This window comes from Rissa tridactyla, chromosome 8 (genome assembly GCF_028500815.1).
Source record: "Rissa tridactyla isolate bRisTri1 chromosome 8, bRisTri1.patW.cur.20221130, whole genome shotgun sequence".
NCBI classification, from domain to species: domain Eukaryota; kingdom Metazoa; phylum Chordata; class Aves; order Charadriiformes; family Laridae; genus Rissa; species Rissa tridactyla.
In genome coordinates, this window is record NC_071473.1 from 7854855 (window position 1) to 7880865 (window position 26011).

Genomic DNA, 26011 nt, shown 5'->3' on the forward strand with positions numbered 1-26011 from the left:
ATGAGGATGTGTGACAGAGGCGTCCAGATGCTCATCACCACGGTGGGAGCCTTCGCAGCCTTCAGCCTGATGACCATCGCCGTGGGCACCGACTACTGGCTCTACTCGCGCGGCGTGTGCAGGACTAAGTCCACCAGCGACAACGACACGAGCCGCAAGAACGAGGAGGTGATGACCCACTCGGGGCTCTGGAGGACGTGCTGCCTGGAAGGTACCGACCGCCCCGCCGACCCCCCACCTCCGACACCCTCCCCCCCCCCCTACCCCGGCCCCGCGGGGGGCCCTGCCCAAAAGTTCGGGGGAGGGCAGGGGCATCCCGGGACCCTCCACCCACCCCAGAGCCGGATCCCCGGCGAGCCCCAGGCACCCGCGGCCGGCGAGCGGAGCCGCCCGTCCCTCCCGGCCCCGCCGCCCCCTTCCCCGGGCAGGGAGACGCCGCTTGCTGTGGCACCGCCGCGGGCGAGGGTGAAACTTGTCGGGTGGCTGCCGCACGCAGGACGCGGGGTGCGGGTGGAGCCGGGCCCCGGGGACGGCCGCGGGGTGCCGGGGTCCCCCCGTGCCCGGGGACCGGCGCTGCCCCTGGGCAGCCGCGCTGTGCATCCTCCCGGCAGCGCCGTGCGCCTCCCTGCTCTCGGGGAGACGGGAGAGCGTCAGGATGAGAGGCCACAGGTCCCTCTCCCGGCCCCAGGGGCTGCTTTAATGTGAATCGCTCAGCAAGCGGAGCCCCTCAGCCTCCCCCCCTCTCCGAAGCTCCGCAGGCACCGTGTCCCTGTCACGGGGAAACCCATCGCACACGGCATTTTTACAGCCGAGCCCCGCCACCGGTGACAGCCCTTCCCCTCTGAACGGCGGAGTGGGGCAAGGTGTGCTGATGGTGATGCCCCGTTGCACCTTGTCCCTCGGGGTCTGGGCCCCACGGGCTGCCCCACGGCTGGGCTGCTCTGCCACGGCTGCCCCACGGCCGGCCTCACCGCTTCGCCCCATTGCTTCACTCCTGCAGCAGCACCCGGCCGGAGAGGCCACGGCAGCTGCTGCCCTCCTGCAGCGCAGGCCATGCTTTGGGGGCAATTTCTGACCCAAAGCTACTGGTTGAGGTTAATATGAGCAACAACAGGCTGTACTTAAACGTGAGCTTGAACGGAGCCAGGTGCAGCCACCCACAGCAAAAAATGGCTGATGGAGTCACACTGGGCCATAACTTTTAAAATTAGTGGCAGTAGTTGGTGTCCTGTGTACTCGAGGGGGACCTGCCCCACTGTCCTGTAGGGCCATGGGGGCATCAGGCTCCCCCCCAGCCTGGCAGCGACACCTCTGACAGTGGGGGCAAACAAGCCGCGGTGGCCGAGCTGCTCCCTCCACGTTGGAAAGTTCTCGGTGAGTCACGGCCACGGATACAGAAATACTGTGTCTGTTCCCGGTGCTCGGTCCTAAACCCAGTGAAGTCAGTCGGAGCTTTCTTATTGATTCAGGGAGGGTTTGGATCATGCTCTAATTCCATAATAAATAATTTGAGATAATCTGTCTCCCCTCTTGGGTGGAGGGAGCCGAGGAGGCAGCAGCCAGGGCTGTGAAAGATGGGATCGCTGGAGGCATGAGTAATTTCCAAAATTCTTGGGTTTGCTGGCTGTATTTTTTTTTCAGCGAATGTTTTATGTTTCCCTCACTGCGATAAATCACTGCTTTGGAAGGAGCCGGCGAGGCCCTGGTCTCCTGGGCACAGCACACTCAGGAAAGGGCTTAACAGTGCCGTGCCAGAGCTGAATCACAGTCCATCGCCTGGAGCTCGGGCGTGGGGCTGGGAGCAGCGGGGCACGTGCTCGCCATGGGGTCATCACTCCCCACTGCACCTTCTCCCCCCAGGCCAGTGGTCCTGCAGCAGGAGCACCGTGCCGGTGATGCTCGGCCATGCTCGTGGCACGGTCGAGGCCTCGCGCTGGGCACAGGCTCCGTCATCCCTTGCGTGTGTCTGACTGCGGGTGGGCAATGGGGTCTGCGGGTGGGCACGCATCACCAAATCGGCAGCTGGGTGGGGAGGGTCACAGATGGTGTCTGGGGTGAGCAGGCGGGGCTGCGATGGTGCTGGGGGGACACGGCGGGGGCTGCCCATCGCCCTCCTGAATTTTGCTGGAGAAGCGCACTGGTGTTCTCACAGGCTGCTAACTGACGCGATGCTGGGAAAGGAAAATTTCGCCCAGCCGAGCCGTGCAGAGCTCAGGCACGTTCCGCCCGGAGGAAGGACAGTGCTGCAGCGGGGGCTGCGGTCCCCCCGCAGCAGAGGATCGCTGCTGCAGCTGCTCGGCCGCTCTTCCACCAGCGTGCCCTGCGCCGGGGGAGCACGGGGTGCTGAGCCCCTGCACCCACTGCTTTTACGTGCAGCAGGTCCTGCCTGATTCCTGCTGGCAGGGCCTTATTGTGTCTTTAATTTCTGTGCACTCGTATCAAGCTTGAAAAGCAGCCATAGGTTGCACTTTATCATCCTGTGCTAGGAGTGGACACGGTCAGTCGAAAGGGCCGGTTCTCCTGCGGTGCAGAAGATGCTTTTAGCACCAAGCAGTGCTCTCTGCCCATCGGGGAGCGCCTCGGCCTTGAACTTTCCGCCGCTAACGGGGGTTTAATGTGTGTAACGACGGAGGAATTAAGTGGCGAGCTGCGATCGCTTGTCTCACTGCGTGTGCGTGGCAGATTATTAGCACGACCGACGTGAGCGCTGGGTGCACGCTCCGTCGCAGATGCTCTTTAAATCCGTGTCAGTCACACGCGCAGTGCCTGCGTGGGAGCCGCTGGCACCACGTGAGCATCAAAAGCCCATAGGCGAGAGTGGATAAATCTTGAATGAAGCCACCGCAGACCTATGTAGAGACACCCACGCTGGAAAACACAAATTAGTGGTTGACTCAATATCGGGAGCCCAGGCGGGCGTTCCCAGGCTGCTATGCCAGGATAGCCTCGGCTTTAAATTGCAGCGTTTGAATTCTAATTAGCACTTTTACAACATGCAGATACTTAGTAGGTGTCTTCTTGTGCTTCCCGCTCAAACGTGACCAGCGTTTGTCGGTGTGTGTCCCCCGTGGCTGCTTATTGTCAGTTGTTTTCCACTGTGACTTCCTTCTTTACATGAAAGGTAGAGAGACGCATGGAACTTCAGGGAGTGCGCTGAAGTTGAGAAATAGCTGCTTAGGCTTGTGTTGGGTTTAGGCAAGTAAAAGAAAGAACTTTGTTTTTCATCAAACTTAATTAAATCTGGCATCGTTAAATGCAGGGAGCCTCCTTGTCCTCCCTGCTGTGTGGTATAGATTGGGACCGGCTCCATGGCATCGTGTGGAGCTGAAACAGGCAGAAATAGCAGGAGGATTTGGCCAAGGCTGCTTGAAATACCATGTTTTAAGGCGATGTGGTACTTTTCCTTTCCTCCTTCATTTCCCTCATCAGAATAAAGTGCTCTGTCATTTCGGGGGGACCACGAGTGTTGCTCTGCCATCCCGGAGGATGCGCGGTGTCCTACCGTCCCTCTGGGGTGTCATTAGCTGCGGGGGGACACAGGGCGGTTTCCAGAGGACACGGGTTGATTTCCAGAGGACACGGGGCGGTTTCCAGAGGACAAGTCTGCCTATGGCTGCGTGAGGGTGTGGGGACACAGAGCCGTTCCTCATCTGAGCTGTCCCGCCCGGAACTGTCCTGGTCCCCCCACTCCGGTGTCCCCCACAGCAGCGTCAACACAGCCTTCACCAAGCCGGTAATTCCTCCCTGCCAAACCTGGTGAGCTCCGCTTGGGTTTTGGTTTTGTGTTGGGGGGAAGGGGATCCTCTCCGGATGAAAAGCGAATATTGGGAGTATTGTCAGCTGACCCCTGCAGCCCAGAGGACCCTGCTGAGCCATTTCTACACCTGACCTGCAACTCCTGCTTGGCTCCCGGTGGGGTTTAGGTAGATGGTCAGTCCTGGAGGCTGCAGCTGAGGGTGAATCTGCTGTGTCCCAAGGCCAGCTGTTACACTGGGAAAAGAAATGAACCCCTAACCTCTGCTGTTTGCCTCTTTAATCCACAATTATTTCATGTTTTCTTTAATGCTCTTGATAAAGACATTGTTAGAGCTCAACACTATTGTGGTAACAGGCAATCCGGTGTAGAAACATCCCATTGGATGACAACGTACAATCTCTGCAATCTGCCTCCCAGTCCCTTTAATACTGCGCTGTTGATTCTGCTTAATACCGGTCTTCTACTTATTCAGGAGAGCTGAATCAAATGCCTCGTGGAACTCTAAATGTATTATGTTACCGATTTCCTTTATCAACCAAATTTGTAACCACATCAAGAAAAAATTATGAAGTTTGACAGATCTATTTTCTGCCCGGCTGTTTGACATTTATCACATCCCCCGGTTCCTCCCTGCCCCTGCCCCCCCTCAGCTAACCCACAGGCGATGCTGGGGGATGCAGCTCCTACCATTGCCCGTCTCCGTCGCTCGTGGCACGGTCTGATTAAACATTAAACCAGCTTTTCCTCTCTTCTCGAAATTCAACAGAATGCCAAGATTTATTAAAATCCATTTTAAGATCTTCAGAAAACTTCTCAGCCTGCTCTCTGCAGGCTCTTGGGAGAAAGTTCTCTGGTCCTACCAATTTCATGTTTACACTTAATAGTCGCTGTCTAGCATCCTCCCTAACTCCTGGCGGAATACAGGAGCCTATTTGTCTCCAAGAACAGAACAGAAGTATCTGATGAATAAATAATTGTGTGTCACTTCTGCTTCATGACTGACAGTTGCACAGTCATGATCTGGTAGTGATTTACATCGGCGGTAAAGCTCCTTTCTTCTAATGGGACTAAAGAATTCCTACTGGTTTTGCTTAAGCCTTTCGGTTGCAGATTTATTTTAACTGGTCCCATTAGCTTCTCTTATCAGCCAGCTGCGTGTCCTAACTGCTGTTTGCAATACCAAAAGTCCTGGTTTTTAATTGTTTTAAGTGCAATTTTCCGTTCCCCTCTCGGCAGGCCTTGGGGCGGCAGGGGAGCGCTCTGCCCTCGCTCCTGAGCAGCAGTCGTGCTTCTGCGTTTACATTTTTTCCCCCAACTGGTTTTGTCCGCGCTTGCTTTTTGGCTCTGCTGAGCTGAGCTGAGCTGAGCTGGTTTGCGCCGAAGGCGTTAAATTGGGCTGGAAGCAGCTGCCCCTGGACAGCCACCAGCTCTTCCCCTGCTCTCAGCTCCTCTCAGTCCTTCTGAGTGAGGCCAAGCAGAGAATTTCCCCAAGGTGACAGCAATATTGTTTCTGTTAGAAAGTTATTATCTTTAATTTTTAAAAGCGCCAAGCAAATGTCCCTGAGATTGCAATCATCCATGATAGAGCACTTTTTCTCGCTACTCATTATAGGTAGGTATTTAAGGAGCTGCTCATCCTGTTCCTCTGTCTGGTTGGTGTCTGTAATAGATTCTCATCAACAGCCCGTCCTGCAATTGAACGCTTCTCCACGGTGCTCGTGGTCCAGCTCCGCGGGGCTGCCAGCGCCGGTGATGGTGTCTCTGCTGTGGCTGCCAAACTCTCCCTACGCAGCCACGCTGACCTCCCTGGCAGGCAGCCGCTTCCAGCCCACCGACCCAGGAGCCCCACCATGGTCCCCCATGCCGATGCCACCACCGCAACTGTCTCTGTCCCGGGGATGCCCGCTGGCTCCGGCACCAAGGAGAGCCATGGGATGATGGCCACGTGGGTGGGGGACCATCGGCATGGGCTGGAGGTGATGGGGGGGAGACAGGACAGGTCTGTAACAATGTTTGGGGCGATGAGTGGGGAGGGGTTACTCGCTCTTCATTGTATGAGAGCTAGGAGGCATCAAGTTAACTTGTGTCTTGGAAAGCAGATGATGGAGATGTCTAAGATGATAATGACAGGTAAAGGTGAAGAGGGACCAGTTACCCATTTGAGACTATCTGATGTAATTACCGTGCTGCAGGTTTAAGAACCCTTCCCCTCCACCCCCAGCGAGCCTTTCCACCGGCACAGCGCTGAGGAGGGACAGGCCACGCTCCCGGCACTGGGGTCAGAACGGGATTGAATAAATGCCTCGAGCACGGGGCTCTGCGGGGTGTCACGTGTGATGCCCCAGGCATAACCTCTGACTTAGGAAATCCCTGAGCCTTAGTTTGATGGAGGATATATTGAATAAGCATTAATTACTGTCCTCTGATAGAGATGAAAATTAGGCTAGCTGGACCCTTAGTCTGACGGGAGCCATAAAAATCCTTCTGGACAGAGGGGGGCCTCCAGGCAGGCGTGCCTTCGGATCTCGCTGCTGTTCAGAAGGTGGCTGGAGAGGAGCCGTGCTTCAGCTCGCTGCCACCAGCTCTGCTTTGAGAAACTGTCGCTGCGAACGGGGGGCGCAGAATTTACCCTCCTGGGATGCTGCGGCATTTATCTGGACAAAAAAATCCTGTCTTCTGGGGTGGTGTAGAGAGCTGGTTCTCACGTTGCCTGTGAGCAGCACGTGATGAGTAAAATGTATGCTGTGAACAGCTCAGAAACAGGCATTTTATTGCTGCATAGGCGTGGTGCAGAGTCTGTCATCTCAAGAGCTGTTACTGTTTAATAGAGGTGGAAGTCTGAATTTGAATGAGGCTCAAGTGGGTTTTTTTCCCATGCAAGGTCACTATCTCCATTACGGCTGTAAATAATTAGGGATGGCTAATGAAGGCTGCAAGCCCCAGTGGCTGGGACGCGTAGCTGTGGTTTGGGGGAGGATGCCCCACGGATTGATGCTGGATCCTCCTCTCCCCGGTCCCCGAGGAGGTGGGGTGCTGGCACGGGCTGGCCGGGAGGTGCCAGCGGATGATGTTTGCTGAGAGCATCCAGGGAACGAGGAGAGATGCTTGGCTCCGCCGCCGCGAGTTACGTGGCCTTTGGTAAATCACTTCCCTTCTCTCTGCACAAGGTTTTTTGCTTTTTATCCTGTGGGGTTGGGTGGATTCATTAGTGTTCATCTCTTATACGGCTCCTGGCAGGGCACACAGCACTGTTATCACTGGTCCATAGGGTATAGACCCTTCCCTGGCCACCGGCACAGCCTGCCTGGACCACGCTGTGCTCTTTGGCACCATGGGCCGCCTCTTGTTGGTCCAGGTGTGGAGACCTGTGATGCTCTTCAATTACCTGTGCTATTTGGGATGAGATGAGGTGAGACAGCCGTGGTATTCAACTTGCTCAGTGCTTCTCGCCTCTCAGTGGTTACTTTTCACATGGATTCCACCATGGATTTTTAATGAACACGATGTGTGCTTCATAAATAGACATTAGCCTCCTTTTTCAGGGAAATCAAAATTGCTCTTAAAATTACATTAATGCGCTAACCCATATGTATAGGGGGGGTTGCTCAGCCACTGCCTGAGGGGTCTGGCTTGGTGTGGGGGAGGTTAGATCCCTGGCTCACCTTGCCGATGAGTCTCTGGCTGACTCACGGCTGTGCCCCGTCAGGGTGCAGATGCAACGTATCCACTGTCATTAATGCTCATCAGCACCGATGGGTGCTGAGGGTGAGTTAGTCAAAGACATCCGAGGGGAAAGGTGCCCACCCCGTTTACTGAGTCACTGCGAAGCACCCGCGGGGAGACGGGGAGCGAGCGGGGAAGCGCAGCGGGGTGCGAGCAGGGCTGCGCGCTCGGCGAGGGTTCTCTCCACGTGCCTGCGACATTAGGGGAACCGAGCCCTGCCCGCTGCCCTGCTCCCCCATCGGTGAGGGCCGCAGCTGTGCTGCAACACCTAAAACCCTCTTCAATTTTTTAAATGACGCTTGGAAGCAGGCTCCTTGAGGCTGGCGTTCGACTGCATTTGGAGTTAGTGCTTGGTGTGGAGAAAGTGGTTTCCCGTCCCTTCCTACGGGTTCACGTGTGGCTTTGCTGTGGCTGACACTCCAGGCTCAGCACCAGGGGTTTTCTGTGGGTTTTCTCTGGGATGAGGCACCCTGGGAATGCATCCATTGCTGCTCGCTCTGCGCAGTCCCACCGCTCAGGTTGTAATGAGCCATGGCTCGCTCGGGGGGACCGCGGCAGCGGGCATCTCGAGATACGTCTTCGGTTAAGAAGACACCTGCTGTGATAAAGAATGACAGTGCCGGGTGACAACTGGTGTCTTCTCCCTGGGCTCGTGCGTGCTGACAGCTCTGTGGTGGCTCCGGGGAGGAGAGGTTCCGCAGCCCGTGCCGAGGAGGAGCAGCGGGCTGCATCACTGCCCCGCACATCTGTTGCACAGCCCCTGGCGTAAAACACCCCTTGTGCCATGGGCTGGGAGGTCAGCCCTGGGGACTCGGGGATGCTTTCTGAAATTCTCTTATTTTACGTTTGTGTTATCTTTTACTTGCAGCTGGTATTTAACAGCATCTTCAAAATGAAAAGTTCAGGCCAGGGTATGCTTCGTGCTTTAAACTGTCCCATGTCCCTTGGAGTGATTGTATCGGAGATGGAAATGCATTGACTCTTTGCGGTCACTCTCTGGACTGGAGGCACGCTGCGTGACGAGCAGCACACCTCTGCCAGCCCACGGGCTTTCCTAGGTAAAGCTGTTGAGCGATGGCTCTACTTGCCTGGTCCGGTCCCTAGCTTGTCCGAGGTGGGGAGGGATGCAGAGCCACCGGCTCAGACTGCTCGCTCCATGGTCTCCAGAGAAACACGAGGACAAAGTGGGATTTCTGCATTCGGTTTAGCTCACGCTCCACAACCAGAGGAGACCGGCTGCCTTTGGCGGGACCAGAAAACCCGGCCGGCCACCCTTAGCAGCTCTGCCTGTGAGCCAGCGCCGGCAAAAGGGCCAGATTGTAATTGAGTTGCTTTTATGGCAACTTGATGTTTTGCATTTGTTTGCACGTCGCTGGTGATCAGGCTCCCAGAGGCGGGTTTCCCGTCCTTGCCGCGCTCCGCTGCAGGCAGCCTCGGCAGCAGGACTCATTCGCCATCATGGAACTGCCTTCTCGGTACCAAGGATTTACAAGGATGTTAATGCTGAAACCATCACGGTCTGTTCCTCCATCCCACCTTTCCCCGTTGCTTTGGCCGTGCTCTTGCTGCTGCCCTCCCTGCGCCGGGGCTGCTGCTGCCCTGCAGCTCGCCTGCCAAAGGAGAAGGGGTGGAAAGGACTTCTCACAACAGGATTTTGCTCCCTTTGCTCCCTGGGCTTTGCTCGTCTCCCTAACCCTTGCACAAATCACTTGCACGCTGGGTGGGTGACTGCATTTGACAGCCTTGAAAATATCAGAGCTTTTCATAGTCATCGTGGGGAGAGGCAGGAGAAATGATTGCGGCTGCTGGACGGGTGATATTGCATGATGATTTTCTCAGATATTGCCTGTTTCTTATCTCCTGACACCACCATCTCTTGACAAACCTGGCGCTGTCGGGCTGCAGAGGACGGCTTAGCCGTTCCCACGTCAGTTATTAGGAACTGTGTTGTTTTATCGTGCCAGAGACGAACAGAGCCGTAAAGAAATGATAAGGCAGGAAGGGAAGGCGGAGGACAGGCATGGGAGCAGGAGCAGCACCTCGCTGCCGTCCCACCGCCCTCACCCAGGGCTTTCTGCATTTGCTTTTTGCCGAGCGGTTGGTGTTGAAGGAGGAGAATTGGGCCAGGACAGGAGCCCCGGGGTGGGTGCAGGGAGCGGAGGGGGATATGTCACCCCCCTCCAGCCTTTCTGGGGGCCGCTGGGAGCCTGCGGGGGGTCTTGGCATTGGCAATGCACCCCCTGGGACCCGGGCAGTGGAAGGTAGTGACAAAAGGTGGCATTTGAGGGCGACATTTATGTTTGTGCCTCTTGAATGCTCACATTTCCAATTTCGCCGGTGATTTGGTAATTGCCCCCTAATTATACCTTTACTCTCAGTTCGTGCCTGGAATCATGAGGGGAGGGGAAAGCAACCCCCAAAGAGGCTACCAACGAGCAGCTACCCTGTTGAAGCATTCCTGAGTTTAACTTCTTAAAATCCATATTGGCTTATGCCTCTGCCACCTTCATCGAGCCGCTCATGTCCTGCAGACCGGCCCCCTGGTCCCAGGGATGGCACCTCTGTCCCCCCTGGAGAGGCTGGGCTCCCTCCTGACAAGGGAGCGGAAACCCCTGGGGACATGCTGCCTGATGCTCGGCTGGATGTTAAAGACCAACTTAAAATTGTTTTTTTGCAGCTGTCGGAGTGTTTTGATGCATCAGCATCATCAATTGCATCACACGACGTCATCACATGAGCAATTGCAAGGAGCTGCAAGAGTCAGCGGTTGCCTTCCCTCAGGGCTGCCTCCCGCCCGACCCCAGCCCCGGGGGCTGCTTGCCCGGCCGGGAAAGGTCACTGTCACTTGGCGAGACAGCCTGCGGTCTCACATGGACTTTCCCCGCCGCCCTGAGCCTGCAGCAGCTCCGGCTTTGCCTTACCAGCCAGCCGAGGCAGTCATTTCTGCCAGGCTGCGCAGCATCCTTGCCAAATCCTCCATTTGCCTGCCCAGCCTGGCTGGGCTGAGCAAACCTTATCGCGGCGCAGCAGCTGTGCTGTGCGGCTTCGCCGCCGACGCTGCCGCAGCGCGGGCTGGGGGAACGGGGACCCCGCGAGGCAGCAGAGCGGGGTCTCCCCTCCGGACGGCGACCTGCCGCTCCCCCCTGCCAGCCCGCGGCGCAGCGGCAAACCGGCAGCGGGTCTGGAAGCCTCTCGCAGCCCCGAGGCTCCTTCTCTCCACGCCGGGAGAATCTCTTGTCATTCCTCAGCACGCTTCAGCCAAGGATGAAAGTGTTTTCTCTACATTAGTCTTTGGCCTTGCCTCCAACGCGAACAGCTGAAGAAGGACAAGAGTGATTATGCCTTTCATAGGAAGGAGGAAAGCTGCCGCGCGGGGTGTGAGACCTCTCAGCTGGGGGAGAAAGGGGGAAATGGGTCTTCTGCTTCCGTCACCAAGCAGTCGATGTGCCCTCCAGGGAGGGCACAGGGATGGCAGTGAGGCCAGGGGGAGGTGGCATCCATGTTTTAAGTGATTTTAAATAATAATAATAGTTTTAAATAATACCTACTCTGCGTATTGCCCCAACCTGCCCCGATTCCCGCTGCTGCAGTGGGAAGCAGGAGAGCTGCTGCTGCCCCCCCACCTCAGCCGGCAGCAGCAGAAGGGCATGTCCCCGCTCCGGGCAGGGGCCACCACCTCGTCCCCTGGGGCAGAGACACCCTGCTGGCTGAGCTTCTGTGCATCCCTGTAGACATGTGCCGTATGGCTTTCCTGCTTGTCCTCGCTCGCTCGCGGCTGAAGTGCGAGACAGACGTGTCGGCGCCTCCGCCCCTGAGCCGCGCTCCCGCAGCACGGCCCCGCTGCAGGCGGCGAGCGCTCGGCACCGGGGAACAAGCGGTGCGGTACGGTGCGGTACGGTGTGGTGCAGTGCGGTATAGTGCAATATGGTGCAGTACAGTGTGGTGTGGTGCGGTACGGTGCGATATGGTGCAGTACGGTATGGTGGGGTGTGGGACCGCAGCAACAGAACAACCCCCTCTGCCCGTTCAAACACGCAGTGGCCACGTCTGTCACGGGCGTTTGGTGTGTGCAGACTGGTCTCTGGCACCTGCAGTTCAGCGTACGTCAAACTGCCGCAGCTCGGCGCATACACGAGGTACCGTGTCTGTGCCGCTTGCCAGAGGATCTCAGAAGCAGCCCTGACTTAAACAAGGGCTTTTCAGGATATGCCAAGTTCAGTCACCCATTTAGAAATTATTTGCAGTGTCAATTTGGACAGATCTCTCCCCCAGGACGAGGAAAAGTCTTCCAGAAAGTAGGAGAGGTAGAACTTCCAATTGCTATCCGGGAGCTTTGTTCCTCGGGGTGCGTGTTCCGTGGTAATGAGCCGGGCTGGCAGCGCTCTGGGCCGGCTGGGCGGCAGCGCTGTCACCTCCCGCGCAGAGCCTATTTCTAGGGCTGTGCCGAGGGCTGTGAAATCCCGGGCTCCGCACAGCTCCAGCTGAGCACCCAAAAGGAGCAGACGCTTGCGAGCTGCATCTCTCCAGTACTCCACTACCCATCTGTAAATTGGGGATAACATCACCTGCCCCAGCTCAGCACTGGAGGAGCCTCCGAGATACTCCTGTGCTGTCGGAGCCCAGCGGGGAGCCCGTGGAGGGGGAATGGCTCCCTCTTGGCATCAGGTGAATGAGGCCGGGGCCGCACGCTGAGCACCGAGGGCAGATAACGAACACAGCTCCGGCAGAAAGCCTGAGGGAGCCAGCAGAGGTGGGAGCTGGCGAGGGACGGGAAGCGGTAACGAAGCAAATAGTGGGGTAACCTGACAGACCCAGGGGCTGGCCCCAGGCTGCACAGGCTGCCCCATCCCCACAGTCCTGCCTTCAAGTGCTGCTTTCGTCACCTCCTGTAGCCAAAGCTATGGGTGTATCATCAGGAGTGGGGCAGGTGTGTGCCGTGAGCATTAACCAGGCTGGAGCTGAGGGGCTGCAGCTGGGACAGACCCATTAAAAGGGCTGCCACAGAGCACTGCTCTCCCTGCAGGGACGTGCGGTGCAGGCTAAGCGGTGTTAAGGGCAAAGCGGTGGACCCTGGGAATGAGCCTGGTCTGGAAATGGGGGAATGAAGCCGTGGGAGCAGCCCCAGGTAAGCATCGGTGGGGAGACAGGGCTGGGGGAGCTGGTGGCAGCAGAGCCAGGGCAGCGCTGGAGAGAGACATTTTACAAGGGCGTGTAAAGGGGCAAGTGCTTCAAACTGGAAGAGGGGAGATTTAGATTGGATATTAGGGTGAAATTCTTCACTGTGGGGGTGGTGAGACACTGGAACAGGTTGCCCAGAGAAGCTGTGGCTGCCCCATCCCTGGAGGTGTTCAAGGCCAGGCTGGATGGGGCTTGGAGCAGCCTGGTCTGGTGGGAGGTGTCCCTGCCCAGGGCAGGGGGGTAGGACCGGATGGTCTTTAAGGTCCCTTCCAACCCAAACCATTCTAGGATTCTCTGTGCGGTGGGGCACAGCCCTGCCGTCCTTGAAGCTGATGGTAAAACATCGCTAGGCTTCAACAGCAGCAGGATGGTGTCTCTTCTGTGTGATTTAATGCAAAGTAGGAAGGAGATGGAAAGCATTGGCACGAGCTGTGAAGCTATCTGCTTGCCCATCCATCTCAGGGTCTTTTACATTTTTCTTCTCTCCCCCTGCAAATCTCTATTCGGCTGCTGCTGCCTCCTGGAAGGGCAGAGCCACGTGGGAGCTGGGATTGTTTCAAAGCCCCAGCGTTTATTCCAGCAAAGTGGTTTGTGCTTTGAGTCAGATTTGGGCAACTGGGGAAAGGCGAGGCCAGTTTATGGCTGAGGTAATGTTGGGAGCAGCTCGGGGACCCGCGGGGCAGTTTGCCCGGGTCTGACCTGTGTGAAAGCGGAGCAGGTTTGTAACTGGGAGCGTGGTCCTGTTCCCTGCCCTGAGGTTATCCGAACGCAGAGCATGCAGTGTCGGGGCTGTGGCGTGGGCAGGGGAAGTGAGAGCCTTAAATAGAGGAGTCCCACGCGCTGCCTGTGGGCAGGAGAGTGTTCCAAGGGCCGAGGGAAACTGCAACGCGTTGGGGTCTCTCGGTGGTGTGAAATCCCAAAATGATGGATGATGGACAGGATGCCCCATCCTCCTGTAGCGGTCCTCGCCGCTGCCCGCAGGCAGGGAGTGCGCTGCCTGGGTGGCAGCACAGGGGAGCTGCCAACGGCAGAGCCCTCCCGAAGGCAGTGGGGCAGAGCGGGTGCTGTGCCGTGGAAACTGCTCTCAATATCTGGGAAGCTTACCAGGGCATAGGTAGGCATCTTTTATTTCTTGGAGGGGGAAGAAAAGGTTGTTGTCAGTCATTCACCAGCAAAGTCTTCTCCTAATGCTCAGTCTATAGGATAGTCCCTTCTTGTTCTCTCCAAAAAAGCCAGGAGTGAAACTATGGTGCTACTCCTGAATATCGCTTTCCCCATCTGGGGCGTTGGAACCGGCTTCCCGGGGCTCTCTTCCCCTCCCGCAGATGGTGAGGAGGCAGCTCTGCTTCCCAGCAGGCAGAGAGCTATATCCGTCGGTGCCGGATGCGCTCCGGTACCTGTGATAGCTAGCGGGGCTGGGATGGACCCTGACCCTGGGTTATGCTGAGCCCAGCGAGCCTGGGGCAGGCCGGGGGAGGGACAGTGGGGACCCTGTATCTGCAGGCTGCCAGCATCCCCCCACCCCCAGCACCAGCAAACACGCAGCACAATGCCCACTGAATTCCCTGAAATAAATGAGCTTTGATGGATCGAGTCCCTTTTAGTGCATCAGCTGAAAACTTCAAATATTTATATCGTCAGGAAGATGTGACAGAAGTGTATATATATATATATAAAAGGCAGGTGCTTGAGTGGCAGTCCTGTATTTGAAGTTCAAATACTTACCTTCAAATCAATGCTATAAAAGAGGAAAGAAAAAAATAAATTTAATATCACTTTTGCAAAGAAAACAACCTGCCGAGCCTCCTCCTGGGCTAAATGTGCTTTAAAGATTGACTCTGCAGCTGTAAAAACTATTGATGAACTGTAAACATGAAAAGATCACCCTGCTCGTGGCCTGTCAAAAGCATTAGGTTGGAAATGCTCTGTGCTCCGCTCCAGCATGACTCACCGAGTCCTCAGCAAATGTGTTTATTTGTAAAGATCCTTATTTCAGAAATAGTGACCTTTTTAATGCCTCGTGCAGCGAGCTTGGAAATTCAAAATTGCCTTTTGGCAACCTGTGAGTCTCGCTGAAGCTCTGACAGCGCTTTCCGTGGCGATTTACATGTTTTTAGCCTTTATATTCTGCACTGTGGGGCTGCTTTGGAAAATGATTTTCGCAGCCCTGAGTGCAGTTCGGCATCTGCGACGCTGGGCTGAGATCGGGCTGTGCGGAGGGCAGGGAGGGATTCGCTCGCTGGCCTCTCGGGCTCCTTGCAGCACACCTTCTGAGCCTTCTGCCGCCTTTGAACCCGCCCTGGGTTTATTAATGTCCTCCTTGAACCCGCCCTGGGTTTATTAACGCCCTCCTTGAAAAGGCACCGCGGTATTAGTCACAAATTTTGACCAGTTGCTTCGCCTCGGAATAGGGAATAAAAACTTTGATGCTGTTATTCCAGGCTGCTGCGCATCAGAGCACCGGGTTAGCTCTTCTGGCCATCACGCTCATCGTCACCCGCGGGGCTGCCCGAGCTCGGGGTCTGCGCTCGCTGGCACGGCGTCCCCATCGCCGGCACTCCAGCGGTCTGCTGCTGGTTGCACCGACGCTAATTTGGGTGACCTCGTCGCTCTGCGTCCGTGGCCTGTCCCCTTGTTCCGAGTCCCCACTCGTGCCATCAGACCCCGGCCTGAGCAGAGGAAGCAGCACAGCAGGCGCATCGCTGCTGCCCCGCCGCCGAGCATCGCCATCCTCAGCCTTCTATAGGGAACTTCCTGGCGAGGCATTAAGCCTCGCCGTTAATTGCTCGGTCGGCTCCTTCGGCATGTCTCTTTAAGATCCGGGATGTGAATATGCTGAATATGAAATGTCGCAGTTGTAATAACAGTTATTTAACATTTCTGGGTCCTGTGACTAACGCTTCTGCCGTTTGTGTTTGGTAACGGGCGATAGCATTGCTCCTTTCTGTTGTTGCTGTTCATCCTAATGCATCGGGGAAAGATGTTCTGATGGTGTTTCTACTGTTTGTTTGCGTCCTTTATCAGCGCTCTACAATTTCTAGTTGCTGATTTATATTCAGAGTTATGAATATCTCCTTTCTCCTTTTTGTTGGGCATGTTTTTATTTTTATAGCTGTTTACATGTTAGCCAGGCGGTTTTTAAACTGATGCAAACTCCTGTCTCGGTTATGAGTTTTGGGGTAAAACACTCTTAAATCATTCCCTATTCAAAGTCATGCTTTCATGTTTAAATCTGTTCTCCTAACTGATTTGGCTTATAATTGTTTTCTGCTTTGTGAATTGACCTTTCAAGCACCAAGAATACATGCTGGTGCCTCGGACTTCCTCTGTTTGCCCATAAGAAGCGTAATCAAGTCATGATTGCTTGGACTTGAGCAGCAACTAGTTTTTAATTCTGTGATCCATTCCCCTTCAGCTGTCAACACGGAGTCTAAAATAGCACTCCCCTGTGCTAGATGCCACGCTTCAGAGCTATGAAATTGTCATTTATAGGTTTTTAGAAATTCAGAGGACATTTTAATACTGGCGAAGTGAAACCTCCAGCTTCCCATCATAATGCAGCTTTCTCTCCTACTTATTATAAATAGGTGCTTAAGCAGCCTCTGGTACAATCTGGCCTCCGGCACAGCTCGGGGTTTGAAACAGACACCCGTATCTATGGATTATCTTTGTCTGAGTTACTGTCCACTTGTTTAACCAGAGGATCCCAGGTTTTTACACTCTTGACCCTTATTTTTCCCCACACGGTCCCTTCTGGGCAGGTTTTATCATTGATTTTCAGCGACCTGGCCATATACGCATCTGCAGGGTTCAGAAACGGCACGTGGGTCAAATTTACTCCAACAAACGCGTGAGTCTGGATCCTTCTGTTAACTGTCCCAGCTCGTGGCTGGGATGCGCAGGCAGCTGAAGGGCTGCCTTTTGCTTTCTTGGTGAGTTTTGTTCTCACCATCTTGACATTGTGCTGGAGAAGGGCTCCATTGTTAGAATCATAGAATTGTCAGGGTTGGAAGGGACCTTAAAGATCATCTAGTTCCAACCCCCCTGCCATGGGCAGGGACACCTCCCCCTAGATCATGTCGCTCAGAGCCCCATCCAGCCTGGTCTTAAAAACTTCCAGGGATGGGGCTTCCACCACCTCTCTGGGCAACCTGTTCCAGTGTCTCACCACCCTCGTGGTGAAGAACTTCTTCCTAACATCCAGTCTGAATTGACCCATCTCTAGTTTTAATCCATTCCCTCTAGTCCTACCATTACCCGACGTCCTAAAAAGTCCCTCACCAGCTTTCTTGTAGGCCCCCTTGAGATACTGGTAGGACACTATAAGGTCTCCTCGGAGCCTTCTTTGCTCCAGACTGAACAACTGTTCTCTGGTTCCTCCTCTTTTTCTTCTGGTTTAACGGCCGCGCGTTGCCCGGCCACCGCGGCCGTCCCTGTGGGAGCGGTGGCCTCCTCCTCCAGCCTTCTTGGGGTGGATTCAGGAGCTGCTGCTCTTGGCAGCTGTGTGTGAGTCCCCGCTGATGGCTTGCTGCCATAAAACACAGTGTGGTGCTGGAGGGGCTGCAGAGGCTGAAGATGGACCCTCTTAATGGGAAACTTCAGCTATTCCTCAAACTGCAGAAGGGGCACCCTGAGATATGACACAGACGTGGAAGTTGTAGACAGTGAATGATTCTTTTTTGGAGGAGCTGATCAGCAGTCTGGCGGGGGACACAAGTCTTGGTCCTGTGGGACCACAAGTCCTGTGGTCCCATGTCCATGAGGTTATTTGGTGACCAGAGTGGGCTGGTGGGGTATGATGGCTGCAAATACAGTGGAGCCAGGCTAGAGGTACACCAGCAGCGAACACCAAAAAAATCATTATAGTGAAAGAGCAAAGGAGAGAAAAAGACATCATTTGATTCATGGAAGTTGTGTCTAAATAAGAGAAACGGAAAAGGGCATGAATTTCGACAAGTCAAATGAGGAGCCATTACAAGGCAGGCAGAAACAATCATGAAGGACAACTTGCTGAAGGCATAAAAAGCAATAATAAAATCTTTACTCCCCAACACGTCCCCAGCTGCGGTAGGATGGGTGTGTGGCAGGCGTCTGTTCCACATTCCCAGGATGCTCAGGGAAAAGTGAGGTTTGGGAAGGTCACGGGATGGGAGTGCGTCCACGCTGCTGTCCCCAAGGTGAGGACGCTGTGCCTCTAGACAGATGTGTGAAACTGGGGAGTTTCGCAGGGGGTGAGGCTGGCGGCTGGATGTACCCGCTCAGCTCTGGCAGGCGGTGCCAGCGGGGAGCCCCCCGTGCTCTGCCCAAAATGTTATCAAGCACCAAGGAGGAGCAGAGCAAGGTCCGTGGCAGGGACCGCACGGCAGCCTGGCTGGAGGGTGAAGTGGCCGATGGCGTTTTCTGTGGGCAAGGACAGAAAGATGCACGCGGGGAGGAAAACGCTCACCCGGGGAACCACGGTGAGGTCCCTGCGGAGAGCTTTCTGGTGCGCCAGTTCTCAGCGGCGATGGGGAAGGGGATTAACCCATGCCGACCTTCCCCAATCGGGAACACAGCTCCTCTCCCCGTGTCCTGTTAGAAAAAAGCTTTGTCATCCAGGAATCTCCCGGGGCTGAGCTGGCCAGCCCTATTGCTGATAGCCGAAGAGGAGACTGGAAGGCAAACCTTTCCCAGAAGCTCATCAGTTAACCCAAGTGAATCTAAAACCTTCATTAAACGAAGGAGAGCGGGATCCTGCCCTGAGAGTGCGTCTGCGCAGAGGGAGGTCCCGGTGCCTCGGGCACAGGGATGCGCAGCCAGGGCTCCTGCTCCTGCCCCGTCTCTTACCATCGATGTCTTCGAGCAGGCAAACAAACAAAAGATTATTATTTTCTTTAACTGCTGGAATTGTATTAATTTAAACGGATAAACTCAATCAGCAAAGCTCATTAATTTCTAGCACGTGGCTTATTTAGGCCGATTCTGGCTGCTCCAGCGCTCATTTCGCTATCATAGGAATGTCAATTACCTTTTAAAATAAAAAATCAATGTTTATTCACTGTTAAAGATAAAACATGAAACGCTTTCCTTAGACGTGCTGTTGAGCGCTCTCCTCCCCAGCCTGATCCGAGGGCTCCCGGCGTTGGTGGCCGGCTGCCTATTGCCACCGGTGCCCCACGCAGGGGATGGCAGCGCGTTGGCTCCCCTGCAGGGAAGGGGCCACCCTGGGCCGCTGTGCTCCCCACAGCCCCCTGCGCCTTCCTACCCCATCCTGGCCAGGAAAGCCTGGCATCTTCCCGGGGGCCGGGTTTGCGGCACGGCGTTTCCCTGCCATGAGTTCCAATGATGCGGAGGGATGGAGGGAGGAAGGAAACGCAGGGGAGCGCAGGGGGAGACCCTGGAAGGCAGCTCCCGTGCATTACCTGATTACTTTTATAATGAGAAAAACAAAGCTAAACCCTGGAAGCAGCGTGCTAGAAATTACCCACCATTTTCAAACTTTCTTTCCTCCTCTATTATTCAGAATTGTTTTGCTTTACTGAACTGCCTTGTGTAGGTTGCAACAACCCCACAGATTCCAGAATGGGAGATGATGAGTCACTGTCAAAATGTAGATTTTTATATATTTTTTTTATTTTTTTTTTTTCCTTTTAGCAATGCTGAGGGAGTAAAGTCTCTGTAACACACACTGATCGCTGGCACCTTGCAGGCTAAAACTGGCAGAAGCTCCTAGCCCACCCGTGGGTGCGAGTGCCCGGGCTGTGCCCACCGCTGCCCCGACGGGTCCCCCGCGGGGATGCCCATCGCGGGCAGTGCGGAGCTGGGGGCTGCTCCCCAAACCCCGCCGAGCTGTTGGGGACACTGCGGGGGGGCTCAGTTCTTGAACACGCTGCTGTGCGTGTGTTCAGACGTGTGCTTGCGCTCGCCTCGACGTCCAGCCGGCACCGCAGAGCCCACCTCTGCCACCTCCTCGCTGTTGCGCTCGTTCTGTTTGACTTGGGGTTTTTCCACTGGGTTTTTTTTTTTTTTTACAACAGGAAAAAAAAAAATCCTTCAGAAAAGGCATATCTGTGTAGGTGACTCTGCTCAGACACAAACCGCCACCGCAGAGAGGGGGAGAGAGTGTGAAGTAGAGATGGAGCCAGATTACGCCGGTACCCTGGTGGGAAGCTGGTGTGGGGCTGCTGGGGGCGATGTGGATGTGCTGGGGGCGAGAACTCGGTCCTGGGGAGGAGGATTCATCCCGCTGGCAGGCAGTGGGGAGCCCAGCATCCATCCCAACAAGGAGAGAGCTGCTGGATATGGAGAGTAACATGGAGCAAGGGGAGGTTTAACCCAACACACAGGTTTTGCCGTCATTTCGCTGCTCTCTGGTGGAGCTTAAGCAAACAGATGCGTGCGTAGAGCGGTGACAGCCTGTGGGCTGAAGGGTCACAAAACCAATTTGATGGCAAGGAGCGGTCATTCGCGTGGTTCCCTGAGGTTTCCCTGCTTTGGGGAGGAGAGCAGACCCCTTCCCAAGGCGGCTGCATTGGGCAGTGTCCCTGGCTTGAGCATCTCTTCCCAGCTGGCTTGCTCTGAGCCATGGGTCTGGGGTGTCTGTAGCCATCCCACCGGCCTTCCCTGGTGCTTGTGTGGTCTTTGAAACTGGGCTATATAAAAGACTTTGCCGAGTGGGAGGTGAACAAGATGCTGGGGGGTGGCTGGGACCCCAGCAGCCTTTCCTAGGGACACGGGACACAGCTGCCGCTCGGTGCCAGTGCTCCCGTTCCGGCTGAGCTGAGCCCTGTGTGGTGGCCGGGGGTCTCTGGGTGATGGCCAGGTCTAACACGGACCTGAAACCCTGGAGCTTTGCAACCTCACACCGGGGACTTTGTGCAAAGAGCCTCAGGATCCCTTGCAGAGCATGAAGCTGGGGAAGGGAAAAGGAGTAAAGATGAATTTCTTTCCATCTCTCCAAGCATCTGGGAGGTGGGTGGGAGGTAAAAAAAGATGAGCCCTGAAGTTTTAATTCCTCGGAGATATTTAGGTATCTTGCTCTTGTTACTCAAGGGAGTGCAGAGCCTGAGCGTCTCTGAGGATGTGCCACGGCTCGTACCCCAGCACTTGCCAGCTAAGCTTGGACCTCTCATTCTTCAACGAATATTGATTTTTCAGAGAACTTAAACCATAATGACCCCACCACTTCCTCCAAACGGGTTTGACGTGACAAGGTGTCTTTAGGAAGGCCGTAACTGTAAACCACAACTTAGGAGATAACTCACTCAAATTTATCGGGAGGAGCAGAGCTGAGGGCTGGAATGTGACCTTGCCCCAGGACTTCTCCTGGCCGAGCCAACCAACGTGAAGGGAGAGAAGAATGTTGTTCTTAAATGAGAACAGCGTTAGCTCATCTTTTCCCGAGCCTGGGTCTTAGTTTGCACACTGAGCAGTAACAACCAGAATAGTGCCTGGAAAACTGTTCCACTGGATGAAAAGTAATGAGATTTTAAAACCATAACTAGAGCTCTTTAGTCTTCTGGCTCTCCGGGTTAGGATTGGTATTCTTAGCCATATTTCCGCCGTCATGAGACTCGTACTTCCCTCGCAACTCTCCTCCCCCCCCCCCCAGCTCTCCCTGGGGAAAAGAGCTTTGAGAGGAAAAAAGACCTGAGATCAAATCAATTAATTGCCTTTGCATTCTCCGATAAGCGCAGTGCAGAGAGTACGTACATCGAAATAGGAATGAACTAAAGCAGCAGCGACAAACCCCTGCTGAAATGAAACATTCCCCCGTGTAAGGCAGCCCTTGTCCGGGGGAGAAGGGGTGACTCGCAGGAGGCAGGCGTTAGTCACGTTATTTAACGTGTAGCGCGGGGATGCTCTGATCTGGTGGGGATGAGAGGGATCGAAGAATCACGCGGAGCACGGGATGAAAAACAGCCCCGCGGGAGGGGAAGGGAAGGGATGCCTTTACAAAACCGGCGAAAGCGAAATGTGTTACATGAGTTCATCTCTTCCAAATCAAATCCGATGTTACCTAAAAGGCAGGGCTCGCTGCGGTGAGCCTGGAGCCATTGGGCAGGGATGCGCTGCATGGCAGATGGTCCCATTGCCGCGTACGGTGCTTACATGTGGAAAATGCCCTGGGAGATTCGCCAACTGGAGAGGGCTTTCCTGCGGTGCCTGGGGATGCTCAGGGTGCCCCCGCATTAAAGCGGGACCGCTAAATCGAGAGCTTGAACTGAAGCTCGCTGAGACTGGTGCAGAGCGTGGCTGGATGCTGCTCTGCTGCTGGCCAAGGGTTTGTGGCAGCTGTGGAGGATGAGGAGAGAGGTGGCACCTAACTGATGGCAGAGCTGGGGTTGCTCACGCTGACCCTGCTGCGGCACGGTGCCCCCGGCACCCCCCAAGGCAGGAGGGACAGGGAGAGGCTTCCTGCGGGGCTGGGGTGGCTCAGCTCCTGGCTGGGCTCCTCCAGCCGCTCCTCTGCGTGGGAGCTGCTTGCCGATCAGTGTGGAAGGTGCTGGGGCTGCACCCGCAGCCACGGGGAGGGTCGGGAGCTGCTGGGTGCTCAGCTACGTGGCAGAGGTTTGAATCCAGCCTGGGCAGGGAGCACGATGCCGCGCCGCACAGCTGTGCGTTTGAAGGACACGCTGGTCCTGGCCATCCCCGTGCCACCGTGGGCGCCTCATCCATGGAGGGAGGACGTGGCTGAGCCCCAGCTCCCCACCTGCTCAGTCGGTCTCACCCAGGCACTCACGCGGGGTGATGTTACTGCTGTGTTGGCTGATTTTTCAGACTTCAACATACCGGCACTCCGGGGCTGCGCCTCCCCTCCCTGGGCACGGCAGAGGTGTTTCCCGCTGTCGGTGGGTCCGCGCTGCCAGCCCTCCCTGGAGCCCCTGCCCCTGGGGCTGGCAGCTGCGTTGGCCACGGGAGAGCACAGAGGCGGCGGCGGGTTGTGCATCCACGGATGCTCCTGTGGGGAAGAGGGGAAGAATGCGGAACAGGGGGAACATGTAACATGACAGAGTGTTATCTTGCAGGCTTTGCTGCTGGCACTTGTTCAGGTGCTTCAAACCATTGTTTCCATGGATGGTTGCCAGTCGCTGTTGGCCGAGCACTGCCCCTGCCTGTTTGAGCATCTGGGGGACCCCGGAGTGTGTGCTTGTGTGGGGCAGCCGTGTGTGCTGGATGGGGCCCTTCCAGGACCCTGCTGGAGGAGTCTGGTTCCTCGGAACAGAAAAAGGTGAAGGGAGAAGCTGTCCCGTGCTGGGGTGGGCGAGGGGAGGCAGTGCCGGCTGGCACAGCTCTGCTTCCAGGCTCCGGAGCGGGGCTGCATGAGCCACCGTGAGCAGAGCTGGCTGCTGCCACGTCGGGGCTCCAGGCAGGGAAGTGCAGTGATAAGCTAAGTTGGCTAATCAGGATTCACACTAATAGGGAGAGAAAATTACCCAGATCTACCACAGAGACAGCTGAGCGGGGAATGAATAACCGCAGCAGCACGCTGCCTTTGCTGGCGCTCTCCTGGCCAGCAGATGAATTAAACCCAAGGTGGTGTGACTCATGCACGCAGCACGGAGTTGCGTTGCGGGCATGGGCATCACCTGGGGAAAATTACTCGCAAGCAGGTTGGGATGTGCCAAAACCAGCAGCCCCCAGCAGCCCGGCATGCTCCCGGCTGGTGGGAGCTCTGCCCGTCCTCCTCCTCCAGGGGAGAGGAGCCTGACCACTGGTGAACGGTGGCTGTGGGGGGAGGCAGCAGCCCCCCGGCCATTCTCTCTGTACAGCACGAGTCATGCTGGGTTATGCGCTTGGGACAAGGGCTCACAGCTGGGTGCTGTCAAGGGGCATGGTGCCGCCCTGGAGAGGCGTTAGTGGGAGCTGAGGCTTTGGGTGCCCCGAGCAAGCAGCTGAGCCCGTACCCGAGCCCGGCCAGCATCCCGAGTCCTGTGCTGGCCAGTCCTTCCCAGCTGATTTCTGCATGCAGCTAGCCCCGGTGCCGGGCAAGGCTCGAGCCCCAGGAGCTGGGGGCATCTCGTGCCTGAGCTCGCACCCATGGCCTCCGTTCTGGCAGGGGGGTCAGAGACAGGCGGCGAGCAGGCAATTCGGCATCACCTCTGCCTCGAGTTCCTCGCTGAGAAAACGTGGGCAGAGGAAGGAGGCTCTGGAGTTTGAGGACTCGGACAAAACCTGCTTCTTTTATGCCTGTAACATTTTAACGCTGCTTTTACCAGGGGCTAGCTGTAAAGCCAGGAGAGGAAAGCCCAGAGTTGCATCTGCCGTCACCGGGGGACGGGGACCTGGTGGCTCGGGATGTGCCGTGTGGGGTGTGAGTGCTTGCAGCCCGGCTGCTTGGGGGGCATGAGCCTCCAGCCAGGGCCGGGAGCGGCCGCCCCATCCTTCCCCGGAGCCTTTTCCAGCCGCACCTCCCCGCGGCAGGGCTCCATCCTCAGGGAGCGTTTTGGGGGTCACGGGGAGGTGGGGGTGGGGGTGGGGGAAGCGGGGGGGCCTTTTTGTGATTTAAGCCTTGTTGTGGTATTTGTTTGGAGGGTGGGAAGTTGTGTGTCAGGTGACTCAGCGGTTGCCATGGCGACCAGCATCGGTTAATGAACAGAGGGAGTTAAAGGAGCCAGAATAAATGTCAGAGCGTGAAATAGATGCGGTGGAGCCGGGCAGGCAGCGGGGCTGCCCCCCCCCTCCCGGCGTGGGGGGGCTGGGGGCTCCCTTTGCCTTGGGGAGGGGGGCGGATTTTGCTAAACCCCCTGCCAGGTGCAGGGCGAGCCGCGGTGCCGGAGCAAGCCGCAAACCTGAGATGCCGCCGTGGTTTCTCCCTCCCGCCGCTCGCCGGGGCTGCCCGGTGCTTCCCTCCGCAGCAGGACGGAGTTGGTGTTGGGTCCTGCCAAAGGCTCTGCCCTTGCCCCGGCGAAGTCACTTGATTTATTCTTTTTTTTAAAAAACTTTTTTTTTCCATCCCATCTCTGTTGCAAAGGAGGCGTTAGGGTGGGACAGGCAGGGCTGAGGGAAGCAGAGAGGTTAAAGATCCCGGTACCTGCATCTGAACAGGGCATCCCCTCCGCCTGCAGGTGCCTCCTGTTCCAAGGCTCGCCCTCATCCCTCACGGTCACAGATTTACCTTGGACATTGGTGTATGCCCCCGGGGGTCCTGGCTCATTCGGCTGCTGCTCAGGGCAGGGGGTGCCTGCCTGCCCCCCCCCCCAGCCCAGCACTGGGTTCTGGTGGGGGCTCAGCAGCACAGGGAGCCTCAGAGAACTTCAAAGAGCTCAAACCCAAGCAAATTAGTATTCTCGTTTGCACGCTGTGCTGATGGGCTGTCTCAGACTCTAAACTCCTTTCCCACGTGGCACCAAGGGAAAGTTTCTCCCATTAATCAGATGATGAACACTGGCTCTGCGCCCCTGCCCAGGAGGTTGCTGTGGAGGGAGATGTTCCTGCACCGCCCGGGAGTTGGTGCCTCTGGAGAAGCTCTTGCAAAATCCTGTACGCTGCCTGGGCATCCCTGGCTGACAGCAGCTTTGCAGCCATTAAATGTCGGAGAGGGCAGATGTGTCCCATCAGCAGCTCTGGGGTGCGTGGGGCAGAGCCCTGCTGGCAGGTACCGGGAGAAGGTTGGAGAAGGTGGGTGGAAAGCTGAGAGGAGGAGGAGGAGAAGGTGGCTGTGCTGTGCAGCTGCCATCCTCCCCGTGCCCAGTGCCTCCTCAGCCCCGTTCGTGGCACCCGTTCTCAGCCTCCCCTTCGCCTGCAGTTCCCAAAGCAACGGGAGCAGGCGGTTCCCCCTCAGATGCCGTGTCTCCCGCTTGGATGACAGCTTGCCACCTCCAGAGCTACATCTCCAGGCTTTAATTGATGCCTGTCACGATGCTCGGCTCCCCCAAGCCCGGAGCGCAGACTGACAGCGTCCTGCTGTGCAGGACACCATGCGGGTTGGCTTTTCTTGCCTTGAGCCCTGTCCCCTGGTGGCATGTCCTTTCTGGTCCCGTGGGAGAGGGGGCAGACCCAGCCTGGCCTGACCATGTCCTCCAGCACTGGCGTCATGAGACGGCTGCTCGTCGTGTAGGAAGAGGCTGCAGGAATTCCTCCCGCCTCGCCCAGCCCGTTGCCACTCCAGGAGAAGTCACACTCCGTGCCTCAGTCTCCCCGTTTATAACATCAAGGACAGCATTTGTCAGCACTGCAGAGGAAGCATCGTGCAGACTCTTGCATTAGCGCTTGCTGCTTGCTGTGGAGAAGATGCCTCCGAATCCTGCAGACAGAAGTGTCTGCTGCCACCCCGGGTCCTGAAGAGCCGTGTTCCTGCCCAGCACTGGGGCACGAGCCGAGCTCTGAGCCGTCCCCAGCAGATATTGAGTGCGGTGCTCCATGTCCTGGCGG

The 26011-nt window shown here is 56.3% G+C and overlaps 1 protein-coding gene across 1 annotated transcript in view; it reads left to right on the top strand.

The window, feature by feature from the left end:
- The window catches only part of CACNG3 (calcium voltage-gated channel auxiliary subunit gamma 3), a 31818-nt gene continuing 5807 nt past the window's right edge, over window positions 1-26011 (top strand). Inside the window, exon 1 of the mRNA XM_054212128.1 lies at window positions 1-211. Within this exon, the coding sequence (XP_054068103.1) occupies window positions 1-211 (211 nt within the window). The remainder of the gene's footprint in view (window positions 212-26011) is intronic.